Below are 14,308 nucleotides of genomic sequence, written 5' to 3'. Positions count from 1 at the left end.
GTTAGCTCCTCTGTCTCGTTTATGGTATGGTTTTGTCTGCATTGCTCTGTCTACTGGTGATCAACCATATTTCTGTATCGACCCTGATTACATCTGTTTATTATTATAATAAACCTACTTTGTTTTTATCAGTATCTGCGCTTGTCTGCTATTCTGTTCTGACCATGACACATTAATTTTAAAATGTCTATTTCTCTAGGTTTCTATTATGAATGAATGCTATGTGAGCTGTTTTTTTTTATGGGAAAAAAGTCCTGTGAAGGAGTGGAGGGGGAGACATGATAGGATTTCGGCTCTTGCTCATGAATATTCATACATGCAAACATATCACCTGATTGGCTTACAGCATTGTGCGGCAGTGAGACAAACAACAGTTAGAAATGTTTTTTAAAATAAAGACATTTTTACACTAATAACAGTCTTTGCAAAGTAAAGTGATACTACAACAGGTGTAATGCCCCGCTAAGTGCAGTTCAGCCACTGACCTAGTCTTAGAGTCTCTATAAAACGCCAAATCCACCGGAGGTCCTATGTAAACCTAGTTACTTAGGGCGTTTTCACACCAGCACTGTTTGGTCCGGTTAAAACGAACTCTGTTCCGTTTGTAACTTTAGTGCGGTTCGATTGAGCAGGTGATTGAGGAGGTGGTCTCGGTCCAGTACCAAACGAACTCTGGAGCGGTTCGCTTTGGTGAGAACATGATCCGGTCTCGAGCCAACCCAGCTATTAAATATAGTCCATTTATTTGACCTAAACGTCTGATAAGACGCAGTCTAAACTGATATATTAGCCAGATAACGCTAATTACCACAGCTAAGAACAAACGCTGTGTCCATGCCTGCGCGGTCTGTGCTACATTCACTGCTCACGGCCGTGTAACTCTGTTTATTATGTTTACATCTGCGCTGCACATAGAAACACTGTGTTTAAAAGCGCAACGTTTCAGCGTTCAGTGTAAAAACACATATATGCGCTGGAACACAGAATCTTCTCGTTATATTTACTTTTTTTGTATATGTATATTTACTTCCACGCCAGACCACGCTCTGACCAATCACAGGACACAGCCTGCTCGAGTGTTTATTGGTGCGCATTTTGGTGCATTTACATTTATGCCTGTGTGAAACCAGACTAAACAGAGGGAGAAAATGCTCCAAGTAAACAAACTCATCAACTGATTCGGACCAGAGAAACAAACTACAGGTGTGAAAACGCCCTTACACAGAGGTGGGTGGTCCAGGGTGGATTTTTACTTTTAACTAGTGTAAACAGAACTGTTTTGTCTGAATTGTACTTCGCTGGTGGTGTTCCACAGACAAATTCTAACCACTTGTTCCTTAGCTCTGAATTACTGCGCAAAGCATATAACACTGATGTGTTATTTGCACAAATAACTCAGGAATAAACTGCAATGCTTTTCCCAGCACTGCTAGATCCTTTCTGATGAGGTGTGCCTCAGCTCTGCCTGGCATAAGCGCTGTATGTGGGCGGTCGTGAGCCAAGGTGGGCGAGGCCATGAATACTAATTCACAGGATGACGTAGATATTTCCTAAAAGACTCGCTTTTCTGAACATTTTCTTTTACCAGCTTCTGCAGAAAATAGAGGTTGAGGAAGAGATTCATGTGCAGCACTCAGACAGACCTATTGTATTTCACAAACAACAAGAAAAAGTAGATTTTAGAGAAAGGACATCTTTAAAACCAAACAGGTTGCTGAATGAGACATGATACATTACTGTCAATCAGTAGCAAAAAAATATATCGATGTGATATAAGTGGCCAGGTAAAATATAAATATGACTGATTTGGGAACATAAGCCTGTAGGTGTAACAGGGTGAATCACAGGATATTAAATGCATGTTATGCAACAGTGTCGTACTACTCATAATACAGGCATACCTGTGCTTTAAGAAGTTACTAAATAATAGCACTAACGGGGTTAAAGAAGCTATTTCAAATGTATCCAACTCTGAGAGAGAGACGGAAGTATGATAATGTAAGGGAGATGTTTTAATCTAGGTTTATATGTGTGTATTTGCACACTCGTTATCCTTCCTTCTGCTCAGTCTGGCTCCCTCGCTCTCAGTGACCTACAAACACAACCCGAACCGGCAGAGCTGCATGCAGCAAAAGAGAATCCAATGCGTATCCACACACACACACAGTTTCTACACCTACCACATGTTCCAGCCAACTTAATGAAATTACAGAAATTCACAAGCTCTTCTTACAGGATTACACAACATCCTGTGTAAACATTCATCCAGACTCTTTGGCATGTAAACACTACACTTTCCACTTCCAACCAAGCCATGAGTTCTGAGCTATTGTATTTTTTTACAACCCTGATACTGACATTTAGGGAGCCAAAGCATCAAGTACAACCCCAATGCCAAGCTGGGAACCTGTGTAAAATGTGAATAAACATAAATCAGAATGCACTGATTTGCAAATTTCATGAACCCATATTTATTTACAATAGAACATACATCACATATCTCAACATAAATCTAATTTAGAGCTTAAAGTCAGCAACACACCTCAGAAAGTTGGGTTGGGGCAACTTAAGGCTAAAAAAAAGTAAGAGTTACAGCTGAAATACAGGCAATTTGCAAATTGTGTGACAATGATTTCTGGAAGATTCCATGTAGGGATTACCTATTTTTTTTAAATAGATATTTGAAACAGCAGAAAACATTACACAAGGCATTAATGAGGTAGCAGCACACATATAGAATTTTATACATATCCAGATGCATCATTGTGTGTACAGTTAACAGGAAGAAAATGCAGGACTTCGGAAAGAAATCACGCGTGTTTTTAATGTAGTGCTACCTGAGGACCTAAAGATCACCAACATCCAATATTGACTGCCTGCCTTGTACCTTGTTCTTAAGGATTTTTCCAGATTCTCTATATTCATTGATCATATTATGTACTGTGGATGGTGGGATATCTAATGTCTTGGCAATTATTAAGTCGAACAATATTTTTGTCTGAAATTTGTTTTTCACAGATTAGTGAACCTCTGCCCAACTTTGCTTGTAAGGAAAAATGTTATTTTATATCCAGTCTAGTGAGTCAGCTGCAAATTGCATCTATTGCAGCTGTTTTATATTAGTTCCACCTACATTTTCAGCATTCGTTGCCTTGTTTCAACTTTTTTGAGATGTGTTGCTGCTATTAAATTCTTAATAATGTAGTGTTTTGCCTGGAATTGTAAAATGTCTCACATTGATACCTGTTCTTTTGTGAATAAATAAAGAAGCTAATAGCATTCAACTTTTTTGAAACCTAGGTTGTCCACTGCACGCGGTCACTCAGGTTTGTGGACGGTGGAGTGGGTGGATGTTGGTGTTTCAGGGGGTCCCCGTGTCTCTGTTAGCTTCTGGCTTCTGGCTCTCTCCCTTTAGTTAGGCTGTTTTATTCATATCTGCTGGAGTCATTAGTTTGCCACACTCTGATAATGTTTTATACTCTCTGTTTTACATTAATCCAGTTAAAACTAATTCCATCTCTCTGCCTTCCTCCTAGTTACTGACTGCCCACCTGTCTGACCAGTGGAAGTTTCTGGAATTCAACCTTCTCCATCACCCACCACAGATCAGAGTTCTCTGGATTAGTATCATAACCCTGGGGTCCCCAGTTTTGTCCTGGAGGATCATCATCCAGCACATTGTAGTGATTTCCTTTCTGCCATCACATCTGTCCTAGCTAATTAACTCTCTAACAAGCCATTATTGAGTTCAAGTGGGAATACTGAAGCAGGGGGAACACACAAATGTGCAGAGAAGTGGGTCTTCAGAACCAAAGTCGAATACAGTAGGAACCACTGCCATAGATAAATTACTCCTAGTTATTGAAGCAATGCCAAATAATTACCACATTTCCTGACACTGTTCCCAACTGTTAAGGAACAGGAACTTATTACTTATAACGATTGTGTTTCATGACTTTTAGCACATCCTATGGAAGCACAGACAGTTCTAGCCAGATGCTGCAGGTCACAATCATTATCATCCACAGTGAACAGCACAGCACAATGCCTTACTGTCTCACGCAACACTGTGGATTGAGGAATGATAAATACCTAAACAACTTCAGATTTGGAATTGACAAGATAGCACCTCACATCTTAAACAGGTGTGGGCATTTCCAAGCCATTCCCTGAGGTAAAACTTTTTGCATGTCCATAGAGTGAAGAATCTTTACGCAGATATGGAACCACATAAAAGCCATCAAACCTTTCAAATGCAATGTATTGCATAACTTATTTCATTATATCTGTAATTGCATAAATGCATAACTGCTTCTAAATAAAAAAGCAAAAGTGATCAAAACTAAGAAGATCTCTCTCCCTGCTTCTATGGGTTAAGTAAGCTCCCTTTGATCCGTAGCAGTATTTTTCTATTCTATTAGTTGACCATCTTCTAAACCACTTTTTACAGAAGCTGAGCAGCAAAAGCATCCGCACGAAGGGGCCTCCTCCCACCCCACTCTTCCCACAGGCACTTACCGGAGTGACCCTCATGCTCGAGACCTGTGTCAGGCTCCATAAGCTCAGAACGAAAGATGACTCCTGCCTCACTGCTGAGCTGAAGGGACGGACGGGAGCAAGAGGGAAAAAAGAAGTGTTGCCTTCACTCTGCTTCTCTGGAGTCGCTGTGTTCCACCAACTGTTGTTCTACCTCCGCATGAGCATGGCTCCACAGACAGAGAGATACACAGAGAAACAGAGAGAGAGAGCAAGATAGAAAAGAAAGAGACAGAGAGAGAAAGATAGATAGAGAGAGAGAGAGAGAGGACGCATGTGGTGTGCATGCAGATCACTCTTTCTCCTAAGTTGATCTGCTCTCTTTCACTACCCCCTTTCTGTCTTCATTCTTAAAGATACAGTAACCATTTCAGCTTACTTTGACTTTTTTAGACTATATAGTGAAGCACAAAAAAAGAATAAATCCAATCCTGTAATAAATATAACCTGAAAAAGCACACTCAGTCAGCACACTCAGTCTCACTGAGGGGTGTGATGTTGTTAGCTGAGTGTTTCTTCCTGTGGGACAGTAGTGTCTGAGCAGCCTGGAATGCTCAACATACCTGAAGTGCTTCAATTAAAACTAGCTAATTTTCAAGCACAACAAAAAAAGAGGAAATACCAGAGCAGCATTGATCAAGATTTCAATATCGGCTTTAGTATCGGAAAAGGAGAACATTGAAAAATGAAAACGCAGGCTTAAAATTGGACATTTATAATCTAATCAAACACAGAAAACAGTAGCGTATAAGAGTGAGGAAACTTTTTCTGGAATTGCTGACTCTTCTGCAGCATGTAATACACCATGTAAAAAATCCTAATTAAAGAAGATATGTAGGCAGATATTTGGGCTCCACAAGAGGAAACACTTTAATAACTCTTAAAAAAAAAAAAAAAACAACCGTGTTTATCTGATGAGTCCCAGAGTTTGTGTAATTTCACTGGTGTGTCTGTGCACAACTTGATTTCTCCAACCTAGTTCCCTTGTTCATGGTCCGATTACCTAACCATTACTTCAACCTAGTCCCATTGTTTATGGTCTAAATACTAACCTGTTGGTGATTAATTTAACATAGTCCCTTTTTTGTTGTCTAAAACCTCACCTGTTGCTGATTTCTCCAACTTAATTTCCTTGCTCATTGGTTGATTACCTACATGTTATTCATTTCACTTACTTACTTTCCTTGCTGTTGGTCTAACTACTCACCTGTTGCTGCCTTCTCCAAACTAGTTCCCTTGTTCTCTGTCTATGTACTTACCTGTTGATGATTTCCCCAACTTAGTTTGCTTGTTCACGAAGAAAATTACCTGCTGCTCATTTTGCTAACCTAATTCAATCATCCATGGTCTACATACTCAATAGGTGCTGATTTCTTGTCTAAATACACACCTTAGTTTCCATGATAATTGGTTGATTATCTACTTGCTATTCATTTATTTTACTTACTTTCCTTGCTATTTGTCTAACTACTCACCTGTCACTGATTACTCCAGCCTAGTTCCCTTGTTCATGGGTCGATTACCTACCTGTTGCTGATTTCCCCAACTTAGTTTGCTTGTTCACGGTCTAAAAAATGACCTGCTAACCTAATTCCATCGTTCATGGTCTACATTCTTAACTGTTGCTGTTTTCTTGTCTAAATACTCACCTTTTGCTGATTTATTCAACCTAGTTTCCTTGCTCATTGGTTGAGTACATACTTGTTATTCATTTCTTCTCACGTACGTTCTTTGCTATGGGTCTAACTACTCACCTGTCACTGATTTCTCCAGCCTAGTTCCCTTGTTCTCGGTCCATATACTCACCTGTTGCTGATTTCCCCAATTTACTTTGCTTGTACATGGTCTACTCTCCTGCTGCTGATTTCGCTAACATAATTACATGGGTCAAGGTCTACATACTCACCTTTTGCTGATTTCTTGTCTAAATCCTTACCTGTTGCTGATTTTTCCAACCTAGTTTTCTTGCTCATTGGTTGATAACCTATTTTTTACAGTTTTCTCTTACTTACTTTCCTTGCTATTGGTCTAACTACTCACCTGTCACTGATTACTCCAGCCTAGTTCATGGGTCGATTACCTACCTGTTGCTTATTTCCCCAACTTAGTTTGCTTGTTCACGGTCTGAAAAATGACCTGCTGCTGATTTTGCTAACCTAATTTGTCATTGTTCATGGTCTACATTCTTAACTGTTGCTGTTTTTTTTTTGTCTAAATACTCACCTGTTGCTGATTTATTCAACCTAGTTTTCTTGCTCATTGATTGATTACCTAATTGTTATTCATTTCTCTTACATACGTTTTTGCTGTTGGTCTAACTACTCACCTGTCACTGAATACTCCAGCCTAGTTCCCTTGTTCTCTGTCTATAAACTCACCTGTTGCTGATTTCCCCAACTTAGTTTGCTTGAACATGGGTTAAAAACTCATCTGCTGCTGATTTTACTAACCTAATTACATGGTTCAAGGTCTACATACTCACCTTTTGCTGATTTCTCATCTAAACCCTCACCTGTTGCTGATTTCTCATCTAAACTCTCACCTGTTGCTGATTTCTCCAACCTAGTTTCCTTGCTCATTGGTTGATTACCTACTTGTTACAGTTTTCTCTTACTTACTTTCCTTGCTATTGGTCTAACTACTGTTGTCTAAATACTCACCTGTTGCTGATTTCTTGTCTAAACCCACACCTTTTGCTGATTTATTCAACCTAGTTTCCTTGCTCATTGATTGATTACCTACTTGTTATTCATTTCTCTTACTTTCTTTGCTATTGGTCTAACTACTCACCTGTCACTGAATACTCCAGCCTAGTTCCCTTGTTCTCGGTCTATATACTCACCTGTTGCTGATTTCCCCAACTTAGTTTGCTTGTACATGGGTTAAAAACTCATCTGCTGCTGATTTCGCTCAACTAATTACATGGTTCAAGGTCTACATACTCACCTGTTACTGATTTCTCATCTAAATCCTTACATGTTGCTGATTTCTCCAACCTAGTTTCCTTGCTCATTGGTTGATTACCTACTTGTTACAGTTTCCTCTTACTTACTTTATTTGCTATTGGTCTAACTACTTACCTGTTGCTGATTACTCCAACCGAGTTCCCTTGCTTATGAGCTGATTATCTACTCACTGTTCATTTATCCAACTTGGTACCCTTACTTATGGTCTACATACTTACTTGTTGTTGTATGTAGTTCTCTTGTGCATGGTCTTGCTGATTTCTTCAATCAAGCTCACATGCTAATGGATTGATTATCCATCTGTTGCTGATTTTTCCAACTAAGCTCCACAGTTCATGGACTGATAACCATCTGTTGCTGTTTCTCCACAGAAGTCTCTCTCCTCATGAACTGATTACTCACATGTTGCTGATTCCTTCAGATTCCCCATCATAGACTGATGCAATGACTCTCAACCTCGAGCCTTTCGTAAGTTGCACTTATGCACTGTAGTTTTTCAGGTTTAAAACTGTTCGTAGAATTGTGTCTGACATATTTAGAGAACTATAAAAATGATAACAGCTTCCACTTACATCTCTCGTTTTGTTCCCTGAGGCAGACACAGACTAAAGCGTAAAAAAATACTGTCTGGCATCCTGCCATACAAATGCCAATTCATCATGAAGTTCTCATGCTACTCGCTTTGTACTTACAGGACTCATCTACAGGGAAAGACATGTGTGCCTGTCAATGGTAAATGCTTTCTTACTGGTCGGCTATGGCCACATGCGGTGTGCAGTTAAAGTGTTGTAATAATTTCAACAGAGCTTCATAAAGACTTATCCCATGCAGAGCCGCTGCTACTATCGGGAGCTTTTTAAAGCAATAGGACCATCCACTTTTTTGGGTTTAGGCCACTTACATTCAAAAAACAAAATTTCAAACTCTGCATCAGCATAATTTACACTGGAACACTTCCAAAAAATATTGGGGCAACCTGTGTGAGTTTGTTTTTTTTATTCAGAGGACTGCTTACAAACTAGGAGTGAGAATCACAGGGCTTCTCACGATACAATGTTATCACAATATGCCCACAATGTTGATATCCCTATACTGTGATTCTGTGATACTTGATATATCACAACACAGTTCTCTACGATACTTCACAACATTATTTGCATCAGTTTTACAGAATAAAAAAAAATTACATTTATTTGATAAGTGCTACCATGTGGAGTAATGAAGGAGTAACTTTAGTAAGTCAAATTGGAGAATCTTAGGGAGCTTACAGCGCATATGTTTCACCACATATTGATACAATCACAATATCATTATATTGTCCCAGCCTTATTAACCCTAACCCTGTTAAATGTTTCACTGTGACTTCTGAAACAATTGACTTTATCATCATTCATTCACCTATAGATATGACCTATTGAAATCAACATCACAAAATAAAAGTACTGTAGAGATAGGACCAATCTGATCCTATATCGCCACTGGGTCTGATATTGTGATCATAAAATGTTTAACTGAGCACCTGCATTGGTTCTACCTTTGAGTACAAGTACATGTTAGCAAGCAGACATGAATTCACCACCAGGTAAACAAATTCACATTCATGCTTTCCAGAAAGGTGATAAACATCTGCAGCTGTGTAGAATAAAAGTAGCTGTGTGAGGGACAACCATACTGTATGTAAAATCCAAGACTATGGTAGATTGTAGCATGCTGATTACAGCATGATGATCATCCTGCATGAACAAGGCCTATCCTGAACAGAAATAGTGTGGCACACAGGTTTCAAGATGTGCTGTCCAAGCTCTTTTGCAGAAGCACAAACAAACAGGCGAAGTTCAGAATGAATAAGCAGTAGTCGTCTACAGAAACTGAGAGTTGCAGTATCTCAGGCTTATTTCTCTTCAAAATCAAAAGAAGCCCAACAAAAACCACTGGGACCCTGATAAACCTATCTACAGTCCATAGATATCATGGCAGAGATGATGAGTTGTGACTGAAATCCAAGGCTCAGAGAGAAAAACAATGCCTTACCCATGAACAAACACACAGACTGGAATGCAGAACATTGACAGGAGGTGCTCTGGACTATAAAGTCAAAATGTCACATTTTCACCTCCAACAAAAAGCAGTTTAATTACAAAAGAACTGAACACAGCGACATGGATCCGTGTCTCCATTCAACAGGTTCTTGCAGGTTTGTGGGTGTATTTCGCAAATGCAGCTGTTGATCTGGTCAAAATGATTAGCTCCCATGCTGCTGAGAAGAACATCCACATTTCTATCTATCATTTAGTTCCACTTATTCTCCAGAATGACAATGACCAAAGACACACGGCCAAGTCATATAGAACTCTCCGGCAAAATAAAGAACAAGAAGTCCTGAAGAAGATGATATGGCCCCATTTTCCAGGAAGCTTGGAACATTTTCCAGGAAGCTTGGAACAAATTAACGAGTATGTTAAAGAGAATTACACAAGTACCTAAGAGGCTACCTAAGAGAACTGATGCTGTTTTAAAAGCAAAAGGTGGTCACAGCAAAAATTGATTGAGGTTTATAAATAAAAAATATTATTAACCTCATTAATTTTTAATGTATTTTTACTGTACAGCTTTTTCCTCAAGTAAATTTTCCTAAGCCTTTGCAAAAGTACAGTAATAAATGTTATCTTTTAACTTTTGCCTCTGAAATATGCAAAATGATATATATTCACGCTTACAACGAGAATTATCACTAGAAGCACTTTCTATCTCATCAATGTTTTCATTAGCAATGTGTCTTATCACTGCCATGCTGACTTAGTAGCATTACCTTTGCTGTTAAAACTTGGTGAGGTCAACATAAGAAAGTGTGCACTTCTATGAAGACTGTGTTTCTGCTGGTCAGCATAATCTCACATTAAAAAACATTCATAAAGATTGATCATTTCAGTCCAAATATACAACCTATTCTTCCATTTTTTTCACACATTCACTGGTAACACTCGAACAAAACACATACACATCCTGTGTAGGTTATATATTTGAGTTTTTGCTTGGTCACAGTAAATAGGGAAAATTTAGGGAAAAAATAGGAAGTTTTTGTTTTGAGGTTAGGCTAAAAAAGAGAAAAGACAGAATCATATGTGCGGAACAAAAAGCAGCCAACAAACAGCAAGTTAAAACACATAAAATAAAATATTGCATTCAGCATTATTATCATTCTTGCTACGGGTTTACTCTCTTCATAAACTGGCTGCTTTCCAGCCTAAAATTCAAGAGAGCTGAGTGAACTTTAGCATCTGTTTGTTTCACTCACATTTGACTTGAGCAGCATTGATGGGGTATTTATGACTAACACTGCACTGCTAAAGTACATTTATGACTAAAATAGCAATGCTGAGGTAGCTATTTAGCTACAAATCTGACTAGAATAGTACTAAATGTTTTGTGTTTTTGGCTTGTCTGCTGAAGGTAGTTTTTAATATATGTTTTTAGTTGCAGTTTTGTAATTGTTTTTTCGTTTCGGCAATTTAGTTTACATAAAAAACTGCAGATTTAATGAAAGAGTGCAGAAAACCTCCAGTATTTGGTATTCGGCCACTGATGTTCTGTTACATTCACATTTAAGGCATTTACAAGACACCCTTATCCAGAGTGACTTACAAAAGTACTTTGCTGTTTACTAAAAAATATCCTTTGCTAGATAGTAGATGGTACATATTAGAGTAAAAAGATTCTAAACTAGACGCTCCTATGTAAGTTCTGCATGGATACCAAATTTAGACATTTAGAAAGTCTATGAACAGATGGGTCTTTAGTCTGCATTTGAAAACATTGAGTGACTCTGCTGGTTAGACACTCGTTCCACCACCTCGGTGTCAGGACAGAGAAATGCCTGGACGACTGTCTTCCAGGAGTCCTGAAGGATGTTGGGTTGAGCTGAGCTGTTTAAGAGCTCCTGGTACAGATCTGTTTTTGACCATTGCCATCAAGTATAAGGGGGCTGGTCCATTTTTAGCTTTGTAGGTCAGTGACAGGGCTTTGAATCTGATGCGGGCGGCTTCAGGAAGTCAGTGAAAGAAACACAGCAGAGGAGTTACATGGCTGAACTTTGGAAACTGAATACAAGTTACGCTGCCAGCGTCAGTTGCAGCCTGATGTTTAGTTTAGTTTAGTTTAGTCTTGAACTGTTATGTCCAGTCTGGACTTGTGAACATTATGAAGAGATTATTAGATTACAGTATTTTTTACATTTACCTTTTAATCCGGTGCGCCTTATGTATAAATTTTACCAGGTTATAAGGAGCAGTTAAGCCACTCTGCCGTTTCTCCAGCACCAAGGCTGGAGCAGTATTAGCATCAGTTGATAAGCCCATATCTAGCTCTTTCACTGTTCAGAGGTGAGTAAATTGGACTGTAGCCTGTGTATTTACGTGGGACAATGCGATAGCTGATTACCGGAACTCTCAGGCTTCCTCAATGTGGGGCTTTTGGGAGGCATTTACTAGCACTAAGCATTGCTAACCGGCTAGCACTGCTGCTAAGCATAACCATGGCTGGTGCTGCTGTCTAAATCTAAGCTTACTGAAAATAAACGGGAGCGCTTTACTCACCCAAATAAACAGTTTTCAGGAGAGAAATCTGTGTAGATAAACATCCTGTGTTTTTCGAAAGAAAATGTTACCCCCTAAATTAGAAGAGAAACATGGCGACACTCTTGTTCCTTACTATTGTCACTTAAAATGCGCACTTAAAATGCGCCTTAAATGCAAACGGTGCCAAAAGAATTCTTGGAAGAACCAGTCATGGTCTAAAAACTGCATTAAAAGTGTTTTTACTTCAATTTTTACTTTGAAGTCTTTGGACCCCAGAAAAAGAACAGACTGATGCTCATTATTTGACAGACAACTGCTGCATCCAATCAAATCAATACAAAAAACAAGCACAAGCTTTCTACCTGGAATATAAAGATATTGAGACTTAATTTTGAGGTAAAAGTCTTTAAACCCCATCATAAACAAGTATAGACAACTATATATGAATGCTATTTTGTGTTACAAGCATGGTACATTGATAACAAGCAATTACACAACTCCAATAATACAAGGCTTTACATTTTGTCAAAATACAAAAATTACACAAAAATATGTCTTATTATTATGTCTTACAAGCTTCTAATTCGGCAATAAATATATATAAAGACCATACAAAAGTAAGAAAAAGAACTATTAGCTTGATGCTAACATAAACATTTGGACGCTTAATTCAGTTAAAACATATCGTAGCTGAAACAACATGTCAACAATCAGTAAATGATATAATATGTTTGCCAAAAGCGCTGAAGAGCACTGTGTGGAGCAGCAAAGCCAAACAGCACACTATCTAGCATTAGCCAGGTAGCTTAACAAACAGTCTGTTAGCTAACAGCTGGGAAACAGCTTTTTTTCAGCACTTGGTGTGCTGTCCCCATAGTTATAGTACGTTTAGTCAAGCGTGAAAGCTGCTTTCCAGCCAGGGTGTGGTCCGGAGTATCGATCCCAGATCCTTCTGAAATTCGTAAACTGAGGATCACTTTAAGTAAACTCTGGGTTTCCGTTGCGTTCCCCTCTTAAATTAATGCTCATTAAAACACACTTCACTGGTTCTGGAGTGAGGGCACTGTAATAAGCTCACCTCTGAGCTCATCCCCAAACCAGGTGCTGGGTAAGGACTCATTTATTTGAGTAAAAATGTGAAAACCCTCGTAAACACTGGCTTTTTCAAATAAGTCTTACTGTGAAACTTTGCATACCATCAGTGGTACATGTACCACAATTTGAGAACCACTGATCTAGACAATATCAAATGCGGTGTTATATCAGAGGAAGGCAGTTAGGGGGCAGTGTAACAACACAACTATAATTTAATTCAATTCATGGGATAAATCATGTATTATGCTAAAAGGATGGCTAATAACAGATAATCACACACTTGTTAAGTTAATATTTTGAGTTAAGGAGGGAAATGCTGTGCTGGGCCTGTATTTATGAACACCACATAATTTCAATAAAGTTTTGATACCATTTTTATTCATTCAGGTTCAAGCCACTTAGTACCTTAAAGGATAACCAAACCCCCTGTTTTTTCCACCTTTGCTGACTCCACCCTCAGCTCAAATTTTTAAAAGGCAAAAAATGTGAGGGATAATTTTGGAGGGACACTGGGTGATGTATGGGCTTAGAGGCAGGGCAGGAGGGAGAGCTGATTGGCTGAGCTGCAGCAGCAGCATTGTGTCTTTGATAGTGGTAAGACTTAGATGGTTGGACGTCAGCAGGGGGGGGGGGGGGGGGCGATAAAAGCCTTTTTTAAAGGTTAGGAAATGTTAATAAAAATTTTAAGCAGGACTGATATGTTTCATTACTCCAAAGGAACACATTTCAGCTATTAATGGAAAAATATGGTTTAGGGTTTAGTGGTTCTCTACTGAACAGTATTTTCTGGACTGTAGAGGCTATTGAGGATTTTGTTAGATCAATAAAAGTTAAAAGAGTGACAGGAAGAGCTGCATCAAGCACCAGTGCTTAATCTGATGTGGGAGCGCCGTGACATTAACAAAGCTAATGAAGATGTAAAAGCATCTTGACGTGTTAGCATCTGGCATCCCGCACGGCGGTGTTGTACACATGCCAAATTAGCCAGCTGGAAACCTGTGAGACCAAGCATAGCTGCAAATATCCCTTTGTGGTGCTATAATTCTGATGGAGCTGGGAATCTGTGGATGACTGTGTTTAACTACAAAGTTAGATTTTGTATTTCAGTCAGAAGGGCACAACCCTCATGAGTTAGCT

General features: G+C 38.9%; 1 protein-coding gene across 1 annotated transcript in view; it reads right to left on the bottom strand.

Annotated features, from left to right (window-relative positions):
- dab2ipb (DAB2 interacting protein b) overlaps positions 1 to 4,595 on the bottom strand; it is a 238,384-nt gene extending 233,789 nt beyond the window's left edge. The window contains exon 1 of the mRNA XM_007260387.4: positions 4,519 to 4,595. Within this exon, the coding sequence (XP_007260449.1) occupies positions 4,519 to 4,558 (40 nt within the window). The 5' untranslated portion in view covers positions 4,559 to 4,595. The remainder of the gene's footprint in view (positions 1 to 4,518) is intronic.
- Between the last annotated feature and the right edge of the window lie 9,713 nt (positions 4,596 to 14,308).

Source organism: Astyanax mexicanus, chromosome 1 (genome assembly GCF_023375975.1).
Source record: "Astyanax mexicanus isolate ESR-SI-001 chromosome 1, AstMex3_surface, whole genome shotgun sequence".
Taxonomy (NCBI): Eukaryota; Metazoa; Chordata; class Actinopteri; order Characiformes; family Acestrorhamphidae; genus Astyanax; species Astyanax mexicanus.
Note: the sequence above shows the minus strand (reverse complement) of the source record. Positions and strands in the feature narration are given on the sequence as shown.